The following is a 17,501-nucleotide window of genomic DNA, read 5'->3' as shown; positions in this document are numbered from 1 at the left end:
GGTCAGTTTTCGTTAGGCATTATTTGTATTTAATTTTAAATAAATAAATCTAAAATAATTTATGACCGTATGATATATGATAAACGGCTAAGATGTGAGTATCCCTAAAATCCTTACAACTTGGATCCGGATGGGATCCAAATCCTAGTTGGGCCATCTTAATTTTTTAATTAGTGGATAAAACCAATTTGGTTTCTAGGCAATGGATTATCATCATGGATGGTTGCATTTCCCTATAGTGTTGGACTTATATTATCTTTTTGGGAGTTGTTACAGAGTTTCGTAAAAGTCATCTTGCACTTCTTGAATACATCTTCATTTGTGTTTTCATAACCTTTTTTTCTATTGGGTTACAAAAGAATACTTTCTCTAAGTGCTAATAACACACCTTAACATTTTTCCAATTTGCAGAATGGGGGTTAACACGAACTAACTATACTTGAGTAGTGTGAGATTGAGTGGATCAAAATAGCGGGCGTTATGATTTTATGCAAACTTCCCTACTTATGATGTGGTCGGATTCACCTGCGTAAATTTTTGCTTGAAACCATATCAAGACTACCATAGAAAAGATATTTGAAATCGTTGACATATTACGATAACTTTCACATCAAGTGGTTCTATATATGAGGCTTGGTAGGACTAAATTACAATATTATTCTATACTTTTATGATAGGTATCTTACAAATGAGAAATAACTTATCTATACTCGAATGCCTTATGACATCCCGAACTAATGACACACTGTTACGTGCTTTAACTTTTGCATGTTTCATTATATCATTAGTTTGGAATGTCACATCGAAATCGCCTCAAGAAAAATTAACATAATTTAACCCAACAGAAGACATTTAGCTTAACGTAATCAAACATCCTACATAAGTTTTTCTCTCGACGCAAAAAACAAAATGATAAAATAGCATTCACAATGTACATTATCCTTGAAACAGCTCAGAGGTGATGACAAAATACAGCGAGCATGATGGGGCGAGACACGCGGCATATTTTAATTGGACCAACAAAAATTTACCCGCGTCCGGATTGGTTGGATAAACTGAGTTTCAACAAAACTTTCAAAACGCCTCTGGTACCTTGTCCAGCTACGTCTCTGCAACTGCACGCCTCCCCACACGCCATCCCTCGAAAATCCATTGACCTCGATTGAATAAAAAATATATCCCTATTCATATCCCAGCAATCCACACCGTCTGATCACCATCTCACAGTCATGGGGACCGAATCATCAGGAGCGTCCGTGGAGATATCAGAGCCGTTGCTTCACGATTCCGACGACAAAATCAAGGCCGTCGACTCCGACTCCGACGACCGAATCCCCGAATGGAAGGACCAGATCACCATCAGAGGGCTGGTTGTCAGCGCCGTGCTCGGAAGCCTCTTCTGCATCATCACCCACAAGCTCAATCTGACGGTCGGGATTATCCCCTCCTTGAACGTCGCCGCCGGGCTGCTCGGATTCTTCTTCGTCAAGTCATGGACTGGATTATTGGGAAAGTTAGGGTTTTCAGTTGCCCCCTTTACCAGGCAGGAGAACACCGTCATCCAGACCTGCGTCGTTGCCTGCTATGGCCTCGCTTTTAGCGGTAAATCTAATTGCTTCTGTTCTGTTCTTCACTAATTAGTATTTATCACATTACTAATTAACTGATTAGCTAGTTCTTAGCTCTCACTCTCCCACTTTTGTTAGTTAATTTTGATGTTAATCATGGAAAATTGGTGTTTCTTTTATCTTGTGTAGTCATATAATTTGTCAATGTGAAATGAATTGTCAGGCGGGTTTGGTTCGTATTTGATTGCCATGGATGAGAGAACATATAACCTAATTGGTTCTGATTACCCTGGTAATCGGGCTGAAGATGTTATTAATCCGAGCTTGTGGTGGATGAGTGGTTTCATGTTTGTTGTCAGCTTCCTTGGCATTTTTTGCCTTGTTCCGCTTCGCAAGGTGACTACTTTTTCTCTGGATATGGATGTCTTATGGGTGCTACCTATGTGTTTGACTTTGAGCTAATACTGATGTTAACTTTCTAACTGAATACTGCATTGATCTTGGCATCTCGATTCATTCAGTTATGCGATAATTGTTAGACCCTTTGATAGAAGCAGTTGTTCCTTAATGTGTGTTCGTTGGCTAGGACTTTTTTATGACAGAAGTTAACGTGCCCGTTGGCTACCTATTATGGTATTTTTTGTATACTTGTCTTTTGTTAATGTATCCTATCTCATCTTTATTAATCTGATATCAGGTTATGGTCCTGGATTACAAACTAACATATCCCAGTGGGACAGCCACGGCAATGTTGATAAATAGCTTCCACACTAAGAGTGGTGCAGAGCTTGCCGGGTAAAGCTTCTGTCTCAAACTACTTTATCCCTTTGCGTCTGTTTTTATAAAAACAGATGCATTAAATGAATCTTTTAAATTAACACCGTCATAATCTTACTTTGCAGGAAGCAAGTTCATGCTTTAGGGAAGTATTTAAGTATAAGTCTAATTTGGAGCTGCTTCAAGTGGTTCTTTAGTGGTATTGGAGATTCATGTGGATTTGACAACTTTCCTAGCTTTGGTTTGGCACTATTTAAGAACACGTAAGGCTATTGGTTCTTCGGTTTTCCAACCTCTCCCTTTCGACATTCTTTCACCCCTTGTTTATAAGTTGAGAAAGCGGCAAATACTACTTGGTGGAGCTAGTGGGGGTCCTTTCTTTTTTATTATTTTCATACCAATTTTGGGATGAAACAAATATCAAATCAGAATAGAATTGGTGTTTTGGATTCCCTAGTTATGAATGGTGAATTCCACAAAAGCAAATAAAAAGGCTTTCTAAGGAAGTGGCATTCGTTTTAGTAAGATCTACAATATTTGTACAGCAGTGAAGTTGCTGATGTTTTACATAACTGGCTTCATGCAGGTTTTATTTTGACTTCAGTCCAACATATGTTGGATGTGGTCTTATATGCCCTCACATAGTCAACTGCTCAGTTCTTTTGGGGGCTATTTTATCATGGGGTTTTCTTTGGCCGTTAATATCCCAGTATTCTGGGGTCTGGTATCCAGCTGACCTTGGTAGCAATGATTTCAAAGGTCTTTATGGATATAAGGTATTATGCTTCGATTTCCATTTCAGGCTCACTACCTTGATTCTTAGGCTAATTACATGGGTGTAGTACTGTAGTTTAACTATTTTTAATACGGATTTTGTTGCATTTCTTATGACAAAGACCTAGAGGTAGAGTAAGGGAGCATAGACGGTTGACTACACACTCATTCATAGTTATTATTTTTGGTCATCTAATTTGCTCAGAAAGCTATATACGGAGCTAGAAATTTCTTCTAGTGGGGGCAACCCGAAAAACAACTAAGAAAACCTTTTTATATTATGGCTTATACCCAATATGATAATAGGGATGATTTCAAATGATGATGTATCACAATTCCAATGTTACAAAAATTTCAGTATAGTAGTGGAAAGTGGCAAAGTGATGAGAAAAATATTAATACATGATAGGCGGGAGAGGAGTTTTTTGGTTTGAATGACAGAACAAGAGCATTTTTGCTCATATAATATTTGATATAGAGGATAAATAGTATGAAGGTATGTTGGATATTAGATACATATATTTTCTTCAAAGATAACGCATGTATATTATATAACTGTGGTCTGCAACTTAACAAGGGAAGTACTTGAGTGGGGGCATCTGCCCCCGGTGAGCCTTCGTTGGCTCCGTCCATGTTTTCTTACCCATTATGTTGTTTGCAGGTCTTCATAGCTATTGCCCTCATCCTAGGGGATGGTCTCTACAATTTGATCAAGATTATAGCCGTTACTCTCAAGGAAATATCCAATAAGAGTAACAAACAGAGAAACCTTCCTGTTGTCAAAGAGGCCTTAGATCAGTATTTACATGGTCTCTGATATTCATTGAAAATGTTGTCACTGTTCGTTCAATGCCAATGTTGTTACTCTTCACATTAAACGGTTTGAACCCATATAGGCAGGCATGTGTTCACAGCACTGATGTTTGAACTGTATGTTCCTGTAGTAATGCTTGTATATTAGTAATCTTGTTTGAGTTGTGACATAATAGCATAACTGGCTGAATTCTTACTGTCAATTATGGCTGTAACAAAATCTAATGTATTTACCACAGGCAGTGTATCGTGCTAGAAATAGAAACTAAAATTGAGTTTTCTATAGTATTTAAATGTATTAGGTATTTTCAAGAAAGACACAAATTTTATACTTGTTGTAGGTTCCTTGAACGAAATTAATTTTTCGTGGCGGCCTTTATTGGCTAAAACATCTGATTGGTGTGATATTGCCTCATGTTAGCAGATAACCTGTCAAAGAAAAGAAGAGGGGATAACATCTTATACTTGGCATAGTATAAATAGATTAAAGTTTGCATGCATCTTAATTATGAGGTTAACCTATTCTATGCTGCAGACTAATAGGTTTTTGATTTGTGCTATAAGCAGGTGATGAGAGTTCAGAAGTAGCACTGGAGCAAAAAAAGAGGGATGCAATATTTCGTAAGGACAGGATACCGACCTGGGTTGCCGGTGCTGGATATCTGGGCCTAGTTGTAATATCCACAGCAACAATGCCAATCATCTTTCCGCCTCTGAAATGGTATTTGGTTCTATGCTCATACATACTTGCTCCTGCCCTTGCCTTCTGCAACTCCTATGGCACTGGCCTCACAGACTGGAGTTTAGCTTCAACTTATGGGAAAATTGGTCTTTTCATCATTGCTTCATTAGTTGGAAGTGACGGCGGGGTTATAGCTGGGTTAGCAGCATGTGGGGTGATGATGTCGATTGTCTCTACTGCAGCTGATCTCATGCAAGACTTCAAGACAGGTTACCTCACTATGTCCTCGGCCAAGTCTATGTTTATAAGCCAGTTAGTGGGAACAGCCATGGGTTGTGTGATTGCTCCGTTAACATTCTGGTTGTTTTGGAGTGCCTTTGATATCGGGTCACCTGATGGTCCATACAAGGCACCTTATGCTGTTATATTCAGGGAAATGGCAATACTAGGTATCGAGGGCTTCTCCGAGCTCCCCAAGCATTGCTTGGCTATGTGCGTTGGTTTTTTCATGGCAGCTGTGGCTATAAACCTTCTGAGGGATGTGACTCCTAAGAAAATATCACAGTTCATTCCAATTCCCATGGCAATGGCAGTCCCATTCTACATCGGGGCATACTTCGCCATTGACATGTTTGTTGGGACGGTGATATTGTTCATATGGGAGCGAGTGAACAGGAAGGATGCAGAGGATTATGCAGGGGCAGTCGCTTCGGGTTTAATATGTGGTGATGGGATTTGGACGATCCCGTCGGCGATCCTCTCTATTTTCAAGGTCAATCCACCCATCTGCATGTACTTTGGGCCTTCGAGCAGATGAGTTGAGCCACATGCTGTGTTGTAACAATGTTGGGTTGCAAGTTCAAAATTTGAGCTGCTGGGAGGTTTGGTTAGAGTTTGGAAATCACTACTTACGTATGATTCAGTTGGGGTTGTCCATCCATGTACATTAAACAAACGGTTGCATACTCCGAATTCGCAGTCTCGTCTTGCCTTTCCTCTTTCATTTTCCTTTACTCAAAGAAATGTGGCGAGAAGCACTATTGTTCACAAGTGCTTTTTCTGTAGTTTTTTTTTTTATTAGAAACGCATTCAAGTGCTTCTAGCCCTTTTCTGCTCATAAGTGGTTTTATTAGAAATCCGTTGAAATGTTTATCACAAACCCAATCGATCATAAGCAACATAAATGTCTTTTTAGAGATAAGCACGTTAAAATTCCGAGTGTTTCATGAAAAAGGAGTTGGAAGTGCAGGTTAAGATATGTGTGAAAAGGAAATCTAGATGTGTAGCTAAATCAAGAGGCTAGGCACCATTTTGCTCATCACTTTCAAGTGATGGTGACATGCTCTTCTTATCATCATATTTATTACTGTTAGATAATTTTAAATGTTGAAATTTGTATAATGAATAGACACAAATTTTAAAATTTAAACATGTTCAGCAATGATAAATATGATGGAAATCATTACCACTGCTTGAGGACGGTAAGCAAATGCACCCATTTTGGAAATGAGGCACATGGCATAGATGGTGACCTCTCTAGCCTCTACTTAGCACTTGGATTTCTACTGGATTCCTTTTTTCAATATTCCCAATTTTGATAGATTGATGCATCTCAACCACCCATCAATTGGGTAATGGGTTATGTCTATCTATTTATCCATCCATCCAAAATTATTGCCATCAATTTGTCAAGTAACATCATCGATCAATACCAAAAAGTGCAAAGTTATCACCTGTTTTTCTATATATATATATATATATATATATATATATATATATATATATATGTGTATATGTATATGTACATGTATATTTGCCAAATTTATAAAATTTAGAGGTTAAATAACTATATAACCTTATGAAATTTACTTCATACATTTCTCTGAGATTTAGTTTCTATTATTTATTTATTTTAAGAATCTTCAGAACTTTGGCATGTTACAGAAATTGAAAAAAAATCCGAATGTCGATAGAGAAAATTACACAACTTAAAAGTCCAAAACAAAATAACAAATAAAAAGCAAAAGAAGGGGATAATAGTGAGGTCCATATGTCTCTCTCTCTCTCTCTCTCTCTCTCTCTCTCTCTCTCGATCTCGATCTTATCAAAAGGAGTCATTCAGTTAGAGATTCTGGCTATTTATTAATTGGAGCTCAGCAATTGGACGTTGTGGCGCTCCTGTTTGATGTGCAGCATGCAACTTCTGCTGCTTTTCCCATTTCTCATCATTGTTCTTCCTAACTATGTATCGTCTTTATAAAATATAAATCATGTTACCGTAACTATCGTATATATCCATGGACATTTACAAGCAGCACTAGATTCAGGATTTGAATTTTAAAGGGTTCTAATATTAACGGTTTAAAATTTTAAAATAAAATTTAAGTTTTATTCACTGAGACATTTCATTGAACACTTAAAGTGTTTGTTGTCGTCAACCGAACCAAATTGCTATGCCGAAGCAATATGATGAGTGGAGAATTTGTGGAGTGTTGTCGACGCAACTTGCGAGAGACATTTCGTCAAACATTTGGTGTGCACAAAAAGACATGTACTAAATATTCGGAGGATCCTCAGAAGACCTTCACATGTATATTTTTTGGACTTTAGGTGGTATTGGAACCACCTCGGTCCCAATGTGCATCTGCCATTGTACACAAGTACAATGATTTTATATGCATGTAAGCTAATAACCTATAACGCATTTTAAGTAGTTTGATTATCTTGAAGTTTATACATTGTTGATGTGTCGTCTTGAATTATAAATGGTGAATTATGTTTCTGTTCAATATAAATGTTTTTATAGGCTGCCTTCTACTTCGATTCCTTGCTATATAAATCACCTATATTATTATATAGAAGTTAATCTCTTGTCACAGAGCAATTAATCTTATATATGAAGTGAAAGCAAAGTTGTTTTCGAATTGAAGATTTGAATTCATAGGATATCTAAAACGGGGGTATGATATTTCAACAGCTAACTTTAGAGGAGGGGCCTCCTTTGTCTCCATGATGGGATGCACATACGACTACCAATTCAATCACCACCACACACATCGCCCTTCCCGCCATTATTATCATCACACAAATCAATAGGTCTTCTCCCACACCACACAATATCAAGCACAAACCACACGAATATATGTATATATATATATAAGGAATTATTTTTTTCATTCTAAGAATCTTATTCTACATTCTTTACAAGTGTATTTTTCATTTTAAATATAAAAAATTTAGAATGTAGAATAAGATTTTTGAAATATTAATAACAATTCCCTATATATATACACACACGCGCACACAACTTTGAATATTTTCATATACACAAAGGAGAAAAGAGAAGAAAAATAAAAACCATTCTCATTAACGGCCTTAATTAAAGTTTCTTAGCAATTGATTATGTTCATCATATTAAAAATTAAATTTAAATATAGATCCCACAACAGTGACCGAAAGCTGCATGCTTGCATAAGTTCAAAGCGTTCATATATTCATGCAGAGGAACTGAGGACGTCAATGAGTTAGCGGTAGAATCGGTGACTTCGATTCTTTCAAGGGAAGAAAAATCGATCGGTGGTCTTTGTCAATTTAATTGTATATATGCTGAGTTCCTAATTAAATAGTAAAAAAGGAAACACAATAATCATATCAACTTGCAAGCTTTTGAACTTTGAAAACTAAAGCAACTTTGGACCAACTAAACCGACTGATTAAACCATTCTTGTGGTTGTGGTCGACTGGTTTATACATCACGAAAGCGATATTGTTGTCTAGCAGACCATATGTATACATAACCTAGCTCCTTTAAGTTTTTAGAAAAAGATTGAACACGTAACCTTCAAATTTCCATTAGGGTTTCATCATTTGTTTTTTCTTCTAGGGTTCTAGCTAGCTAGCTTGAGAATATGTATGTCCTAGATTATATATAATCCACAATATAGAAAGGGGTCGATATATATAAAGAATTGTTGTTAGTACTCCAAAAATCTCATTCTACACTCTAAACTTTTTATATTAGAAAAGAAAAATACACTTGTGAAGAGTGTAAAATGAGATTTTTGGAGTGTCAATAACACTTCTATATATATATATATATATATCAAAGAAGGAGATCTCCATTTTGCACTCAAATTTGTTTGTAAGTTAATTTGTAACCCTATTTATGCATAATATAATTCACTACCTTTTATTTCCGTTTGTCTACTTCGACCATTCTCATCACATCGTGCGACGTGTGATAGTATTGATGGTTGTTTTACAAAAGCTACCATGGTAAAATTAAAAAGCACTTCTTTTGGTAATATAATAATGGTAAAGCAAATTGTGATCGAGTAAGCATAACTTAGTAGTCAGAAAAGCATAATTAACTCAGTAGTCAATTCTTTATCCTAAAGAAAAAGGAAAGTCTGAAATTTGGTTCAAATATAAAATTAGGGCACAGTTAAGTAGTGGCGAATTTATACTCGTTTCATCCCAATAATAGCCCACAAAGCCAAAAAAAACATTTCTAATTTATTTCGTCAAGCAGTTTGTTGAACAATTAACCGACTCTTATTATTGTGTGCTTAACATACATTTTCGCTCTTTAATGCTATTTTAAGAGGTATGTTTTCACACACTTCTTTTTATTTCTCATACACCTTTTGTTAATTTCTATCCTCTGATCTTCTTCAATTCACTCAATTCAACTGCCGAAAATTAAAAAGGTGTGTGGATATCACACTCCACCACCCCCCCCCCCTCTTCTAATTGTGTCTTTAGGTACATATTATTGTAGTCAATCCCCCCCCCCTCCCCTCCCTCTTCTAATTGTGTCTTTAGGTACATATTATTGTAGTCATTCCCCCCCCCCCCCCCTTCCCTCTTCTAATTGTGTCTTTAGGTACATATTATTGTAGTCATTCCCCCCCCCCCCTCCTCCCTCTTCTAATTGTGTCTTTAGGTACATATTATTGTAGTCATTCCCCCCCCCCCCCCTCTTCCCTCTTCTAATTGTGTCTTTAGGTACATATTATTGTAGTCCATCCCCCCCCCCCCCCCCCCCTCCTTTTCCCTCTTCTAATTGTGTCTTTAGGTACATATTATTGTAGTCAATCATACAAAGAGCAAGGAGAGCTAGCAAAATCCCATAACTAAGCTGAACGAGCTTTCGCAAGCAGTGAACGATGCCACGCCATCGGATTAGAAGAAGACTGCCCCACCAAAGCATGCAGGTTAGATAAACAAAAATTAAAGGATAATACTAGGAGATTAATTTTTAAATTAAATTTGCAAACTAAATAATGTGTCATAAATAGAAAATAAGCACGTCAGTTGACACTTAATTAATAATTCGATTATCTACAACTACATCATTTAGTTTGTAAATTTAGTTTAAAAATTTTGATCTCTCTAACATTACCCAAAATTAATTTAAAGAAGTGAGGTAATGTGCATTGACCGTAATGTATATCATCATTGATTCTTCAACCTTTACCATCCACATTGTAAAATTGTATAATGATAGTTAGGGATAATTTGGTAAATTTCATTTCGTAGAAATTAAATAATAATGTGGGTTGATAAATTAAAAATAATAATAATGTGGGTATTAACAAGTAGCTTAAGTTGAACTTTTATGCTTAAAAAAGTGAACTTGTGTGAGTTTTTTTTTGTTCTTTTTTTAATGGAAGCAAACATAACGTGTGTGCTTGTTGTGATTATAGTATATTTAACTTAATTAAACCCTTAAATTATGAACGGTAGAGAACACACACACACATGCACTTACCTCATCAAAAATGATAATTCCCTTGTCGGGATTATTCATATCTTATGATATCTAATTAATTTATGTGGTGGACATTAACACACATAAAATTGCTTTCAAAGTACAATTAAAAATGGATTTAATTGTTTAAGAAATTGGGATTAGGCATCTTTGTCCTACGAGAAATTTAAGGGACTATTTTGTCACTTTGCTGGGTTGTTATTGGCATCCAGTGCTCACACCAATTATCATTGACAAGTGTGAATCTCTATCTCATGCAGAACAATCTCTTCTACTTCTACCATCATTCTCATGAAGACCAGAACAATTCTGAGAGATAATTACCGCATTGCCATTATCCTTGAACACTAGGGAATATTATTTCTTTTATGTAAAAGTTAATTTTCAAGGTTCAAGAGAAGGGTAAAAATGTGCATGAACTTTGGGATGAAGGGAAGTGACATAAGCACATAATTTTTCTCTTTTTTGGCATATAATTCCTTTTTGTTAGAGCATCTTCGATGGTATAGGCAATTAAGTAGTCAGACCGATTTTGATGAGTCACATAGGCAAAAACTAGCTCCAATTGTATAGGCCTTGAGTTTGCAAATGTTGCCTATCCTCCCAAAGTAGGCAATGTTGCCTACAACACCGTAAAGTAGGCAAATGAGACCACACATATCCTTATATAGTGAAAGATTTTATGTGGATGAAGAGCACAAAACTAAAAGGTAAATGTAGATGTTATAGATGAAAGAAAATAATAAAATATAATTTTACTTACTTGATTTGTGTAATCTATTAGAATGAGATTTTTAAAAGATAATTGAATGTCACGTCAGCCCTTAATATAATTTTAGCTACTTTGGTTGTCTATGCCATTGGATTTGGGTAAGGAAAGAAGAGTAATTTCCAATTGTAAACTTCCAATATAGCAAGCACAGTCCCATGAGAAGTAAGATTTTGTAGATGGCCCATGAACTGTTCGAAACTAGAGTAAAAGGGCCCACTAAGTTAGTATCTTCTTTTTTTATTTTTTTATTTTTTATTTTTTTTGGGTCAAAGAAGTGTAATCAGAGTATTGTGACGTTTTTAATTAATAATATAAAATTATGTTAATTTGTTTCATTGAACCAGAATATTACAATAAACTGCAAACTTATTCTATGTAATTTACTAGACTTATTCTTTAGAGTAATTTTTTGTTTAATACTTTAAAATTTCTTAGTTTTCAACATTTTATACATCAAGTTTTTTTCATCTCAGTTGGTACCTAATGTGATAATTTTGAGACACTTTCATTCATCGTTAAATTTTCTATTAAAACAACCGTTAATCTATAACGTGACATCTATATGAACAATGATTGAGTGCCAGGTTTCAATATGAGTCCACATGAACACTAAAAAAATTTTAAAAAAACCCTTTGTAGTCTGTAACAACTAACAACAACATCCTTTGTAATATGTAAAAACTCCGTATCACTTAAGCCTTGATGTTGCTGAATGCTACTGGGCCCGTCATACAATCTTGTTCTTTCCCTGTGTGTCTTTTTAAAATTCATATATCAATTTTTATATAATATCTCAAGGATGGGTCTAGACCTAGAAGGGAGAGCAAAATATGAGGATCTTCTTGACCAAATTTATCAGACCGTTAAAATTTTATCTAACAACTACAATATTATAATTTTTAGAGAGGCTTCCTATTTGTAGTTTTTGAATAAAATTTCAACAATTCAATGAGTTTGGTCAGGAAGATCATCACCCTTTACTCAGGAGAGGATCCTCATCCACCTAGAAGAGTGGATTAGAAGCAAACCCCACCACCACCCATTCATGAGTTGCCAGGTGTTGAAATCTCAAGCGTCCAGCTGGCAGTTGAGTCCCTTACAAGAGATGGCATCATAAGTATTGGTTTGCTATTGCAATTATAGCATATGCATGAAAAATCAATAATGAAGAAGGGGAATCCAATCAATGATCAACCCATGGACCATGGTCCGTATGACTCCATGGAATGTGGGAAATATAAGGGAATGGGCTTTTGATTTCTTCCCTCCAAGATCTTAAGGGGCATTTGTTATACTGAATTATTTTGGATTGGATTAGTTTCAAGGATTAAGTTGAATTGGCTTGGTTTGGACTAAGCAGAATAAAAATAGTGAAGTATTTAGCGTAGTGCCGAACTATGTCCTAAACAAAAATATTTTTTTAGCTCAAAAACATTCATTTCAATTTTCCTTTATTTTATTATTTCACTCTTCATCTGTTTCACCCCTCACTCAACAAAATGCAATACAAACACCGAACTTCACAAACAACCATCCACTCAATCAATTGTTCAAAATTGATGGTCTGAGAAAGTAGTAATCTGATGCATGCCATGTGTAAATCTATACAACACTTATTTAATCAGAAAGCAAGTTTCTTGCCTAATGCTAAAAACTCTATCAATTTATAGAAAAATATAAAAGGGTAAATTACACTTTATCGTCTCAGGTTTGAGATGTATTTCAATTCCTTACAACATCTTCAAAATATTTCAATTTCATATCTTAAGTACTATTTTATTTCAAAATAATACATCCGTTACATTTTCCATTCATTGATCCGTTAAGTGCTGACATGACTGCCACATTTGTACCACGTGGTTGCCAAATGTGTGCCACCTGGCAAAAAGAATAATTTTTTATTTTTTTTCTAAAACCTGGAGAAAAAAAAACCTGATTAAAAAAAAAGAAAAAAAAGAAAGAAAGAGAAGCAATGATCCCCGCACCCCCCCCACCCCTGCATACAAACCCACATACCCCCCAACAAACCCAAAAACCTTCCCTTCCCCCCCCCTCCCCCGCCGCCGCCGCCAGAAGCAAACCAAGAAACATCCAACCTCCCTCCCCACCCCAAAAAAAACCTACAACCAAACCCAGAAAACTCCCCCCCCCCCCAAAAAAAACCTAGACCTAGTGCTCCCCGACGCATCACTGAGTGGGTCGTCGGTTCGTTGGTCGGCTCAGACAACGAGGTATGTATTCAAATTTTAAATTTTTTCGGTGCTTGGTTGGTGGTGGTGGTTTGAATGGAGTTAGGTTTGCTAAGGGTGGGTGGGGTTGCAGATAAGAGAAGGTGGGGTAGGGGTGGGGGTTGCGGGGGAGGTGAGGGTGGGGTGGGATGGGAAGGGAGGTGAAGAGAGTGGAGGAGAGGGAGGTGGTTGGGAGGCTTGGGAGGGAGAAGAGGGGTGGGGTGGGTTTCTGCGTTTTCAAGTTTTTTTTCTTCTTCTAGGTTTTAAAAAATAAATCTTTTTGCCACGTGGCACACATTTGGCAGCCACGTGGCCCAAATGTGGAAGCCACGTCAGCACTTAACGGATCAATGGATAGAAAATATAACGGATGTATTATTTTGAAATAAAATAGTACTTAAGGTATGAAAGTGTAATTTACCCAATATAAAAAGACGGTTGGAAAAGGATCCGGCGAGGATCCTTTTCCTAGGGATTCTGCAATTATATCCGTTCATCGTACATCAGTTAGTTTTCATTAGGTTTTAAATTTTAATTAATTTATGACCGCACGATGTATGATAAACGGACACAATTACAGGATCCCCAGGAAAAGGATCCTCGCTTTACATTCACAACAATTATATCACTGCTCATGTCTCTTCTTTGACCTTTCTAACTGCATCTTTACAAATATCCTCACCCTGTCGATGGATAAAATTTTTAATCCATGATGATACAACAGGTGTTAAAAGAGACCAAAAATCCAGAAATCAATAAAAACCTAGAAATCGGTCAAAAGCTCTAGTGACTAAAAATCGATCAAAACCCAGAAATCGATCAAGACCGAGTATAATTTCATGAATCTTCATAACAAAATCAAAGAAAGTGAAGAGAAAATGGAAAAAGGAAGCCATGCGAGACTTATGAGGACGCAACAATGCTTGGAGTAATGGTTTGACGAAGTCGTGGAGCAGGACGAAGACGATGCGGGGAGTGGTGGGTGACTTCAAATTAGTCTAGACAGATGAGGAGTCGAGCAGGACGAGAGAATGGGCTTAACAATCCGTTGGTTTATGGGGGGTCTCACTAAGACCTTTTAGCTAGCCCTGTAGTCGGGGCGAGTGAACTCTAGTCCCACTAAAGTTAATCCCTTCAGCCAACAAACATGTGACTAGCTAATTCTTAATCCAGTCTAGTGCAGTGAAACTTAAGGAAGGCAAACAAACGCACCTTTATAGTACAATGATTTATGATATATATTATTAGAACGATAGAATGTGTGTTTAATGATTTAAGAGAATTTAATGGGTTAATTCAAATTGAAGTGATAATGTAATATGATACATTGATGTTTGGTATAAAGAATCGTCTCTTTTATCTTTATACATAAAGCCAAGGGCTCAATGAAAAGTATTTTTGGTGTCACAAGCTTCACAAAAAATAATTAGATAAAAATGATCATCAAACAAAAAACTTCAAAAGCAACCTAAAATAATGCATCAAATATGGAATAGGTATTTTCGTCATTTTAATAGTGTTTTTTTAATAATTAATTTCTTTTGTACAATTTATTTATTTATTTATATTTTTTTTTTATAATTAGTACCTCACAATAATTTAATAATAATGTGATTTAATTAGTTTTTCATTAAATATTACTTTTTCTATTTTTAAACACGTTCAAAACATTTTAAGAGCCGTGTAATGTCGGTTATAAAAAAGGTATTTCGCATGCGGATAATAATGTGATTAAATTAGTTCTCAAATGATTGTTTTTTTTAACAAACAATATTATCTACATTAAGGGGGTGGGGTGGGCTTAGCCTCATAATGGGTTAGTAATAATGTGATTCAATCATTTGTTTATTAAATATTATTTTCTCTATTCTTAATATAAGTTTAATAGACACCGATTTTAATATGTGGATTCAGCTGCTGTAATTGGTTTATGAGGGTTCCTTCGATCTAAGATTATTTATTCACTTCAAATATTTGACTTTCATTTTGTCAAATACATTTATGCATATAAATATTTAAAACGTGTAAGTCGCGCGTAGTACGTCGTAATTAAAAAAATGTTTTCTACACTAACTTTATGTAAATTGCAGAAGGAGAATTCAAATTTTAAATACAGATAGTAGAACACGTTGTTCTTAAATACTTTGCTGAACTCATATTTGCTTTAGAAGGAATCTTATCTGACTAATCATATATTGTCGTAAGTTGAACTTGTTTGTATAAATGTGTAACTAATTCGAAGTACCGACACACCGATATTTCGAGACCGGAGAGTGAAAACACGAAGTTGGCAGTTGAAACTTGAAGTTGTGTTCATATCTGCCTAGTCAAACCCCGCTACAGTGTCAAAAGTGGCAAGAGAAAAAGTAAGAAAGGACGGACAGGTTGGAGAGAGAGAGAGAGAGTAAAAAAAACAACCAAATGCAGGCTGCCGGGAGGAGAGTAGAATTTGACAATGGGATACGTTGGGATTTTAATATTTTGATGGTTTTGTCATCTCTTTCTTTACCAAAACAGTGATAACTCATGAAAGTGTAGGACTTTTCAGGTCACCTTCTTCAATCAAAGAGGACCCATTTTTCTCTTTTTTTCATTTAATTTTTGTAATCCGCTGTTCATGGATCCCAAGGGCTCAAAGCAGACACAAGACATACCCAGCTTCTTGAGCCTCCCCCCACAACCACAATCACAACCTCAGCAGCAGCAGCAGCAACCACAACAACCACCTCAACCCAACAACAACAACATGAGCGACAACAAACCTGCTGAAATCAAAGACTTCCAGATTGTAATCGCCGACAAAGATGAGTCGGGAAAGAAGCAGTTGGCGCCCAAGAGAAGCTCCAACAAAGACAGACACACTAAAGTCGAAGGCAGGGGAAGGAGGATACGGATGCCGGCCCTCTGCGCCGCCAGAATCTTTCAATTGACCAGAGAGCTGGGTCACAAATCCGATGGGGAAACAATCCAGTGGCTCCTCCAGCAGGCCGAGCCGTCGATTCTTGCCGCCACCGGGACCGGGACGATTCCGGCGTCGGCTTTGGCGGCGGCAGGGGGCTCTGTTTCGCAGCAGGGGACTTCGTTATCAGCTGGATTGCACCAAAAGATCGATGAATTGGGGGGGTCCAGTGGGGGTAGGACCGGTTGGGCAATGGTGGGCGGGAATTTGGGGAGACCCCATGTGGCAGGGGTGGGCGGGCTATGGCCCCCTGTCAGTAGCTTTGGGTTCCAGTCATCATCTGGTCCTCCATCAGCCACCACAAATCTGGGCACTGAGAGTTCAAATTACCTGCAAAAAATTGGGTTTCCTGGCTTTGACTTGCCTGTCTCTAACATGGGTCCGATGAGTTTTACTTCAATTTTGGGTGGGGGCAATCAGCAGCAGCAGCAGCAGCTTCCTGGGTTGGAACTTGGGTTGTCACAGGATGGACATATTGGGGTTCTGAACTCTCAGGCTTTGAGCCAGATTTACCAGCAGATGGGGCATGCTAGAGTGCACCAGCAGCCGCCGCAGCACCACCAACAGCAACACCACCACCACCAGCAGCAACCGCCTTCCAAGGACGATTCTCAAGGATCCGGACAGTAGTGGTCGCATTAGAATTTGTGAAATTTGGATGGGAGAATGCAAAAAGCAGTAGCATTTTGTTGGGAGACTGAGTTTGTTGTTTTTGGTAATGGTATTTGTATTGTATAATTGGAAAAAAGTGAAGAAAAAGATACTTGAGGGAGTTCAATAGGGACTGGATTTTGTTTTGCCCCTTGTTTTTCTCTCCATTGCATGACTCAAGTCTCCATATTTACAGGTGCTTTTGCTTAAATCTGCTTAATTTTTCAGCACTCTGTTAGCTTTAGCCTGTAGGGGAATTTGATTGTTAAAAAGTGCTTTTGCAGGTGGGATAATTGTTGACAGTCAAATTGCTTTGGGTTTGGGCTCAACTGCTGCTGCTTTGAATTCAGAGGTGTGTTGATTGTAGTGTAAGGCATCCTTTTAATTGGTTTTGTTCTCCACTTGGTGTGGATCAAGTGGTGCTCAGTTTGTTTGTGAAAAATTTAAACATAGAGTTCTATAGTCATACTTAATCTCCAATTTTCTTCTTAGATTTCTTAATTA

General features: G+C 37.0%; 2 protein-coding genes across 2 annotated transcripts; both read left to right on the top strand.

Annotated features, from left to right (window-relative positions):
* The first annotated feature begins 1,079 nt into the window (after positions 1-1,079).
* Positions 1,080-5,773, top strand: LOC137739838 (probable metal-nicotianamine transporter YSL6). Its single transcript, XM_068479559.1, has 7 exons — positions 1,080-1,602; positions 1,792-1,964; positions 2,266-2,363; positions 2,471-2,608; positions 2,932-3,121; positions 3,781-3,928; positions 4,500-5,773. Exons 1-7 carry the CDS (start codon positions 1,230-1,232, stop codon positions 5,429-5,431), a joined length of 2,052 nt encoding a protein of 683 aa, XP_068335660.1. The 5' UTR covers positions 1,080-1,229; the 3' UTR covers positions 5,432-5,773.
* A 10,095-nt stretch (positions 5,774-15,868) lies between these two features.
* Positions 15,869-17,501, top strand: LOC137740808 (transcription factor TCP20-like). Its single transcript, XM_068480610.1, has 2 exons — positions 15,869-17,193; positions 17,282-17,501. The coding sequence occupies exon 1, from the start codon at positions 16,005-16,007 to the stop codon at positions 16,974-16,976; it is 972 nt and encodes a 323-aa protein (XP_068336711.1). The 5' UTR covers positions 15,869-16,004; the 3' UTR covers positions 16,977-17,193; positions 17,282-17,501.

This window comes from Pyrus communis, chromosome 7 (assembly GCF_963583255.1).
Source record: "Pyrus communis chromosome 7, drPyrComm1.1, whole genome shotgun sequence".
NCBI classification, from domain to species: domain Eukaryota; kingdom Viridiplantae; phylum Streptophyta; class Magnoliopsida; order Rosales; family Rosaceae; genus Pyrus; species Pyrus communis.
The sequence above is the reverse complement of the archived record's forward strand: the minus strand, read 5'-3'. Positions and strand labels throughout refer to the sequence as shown.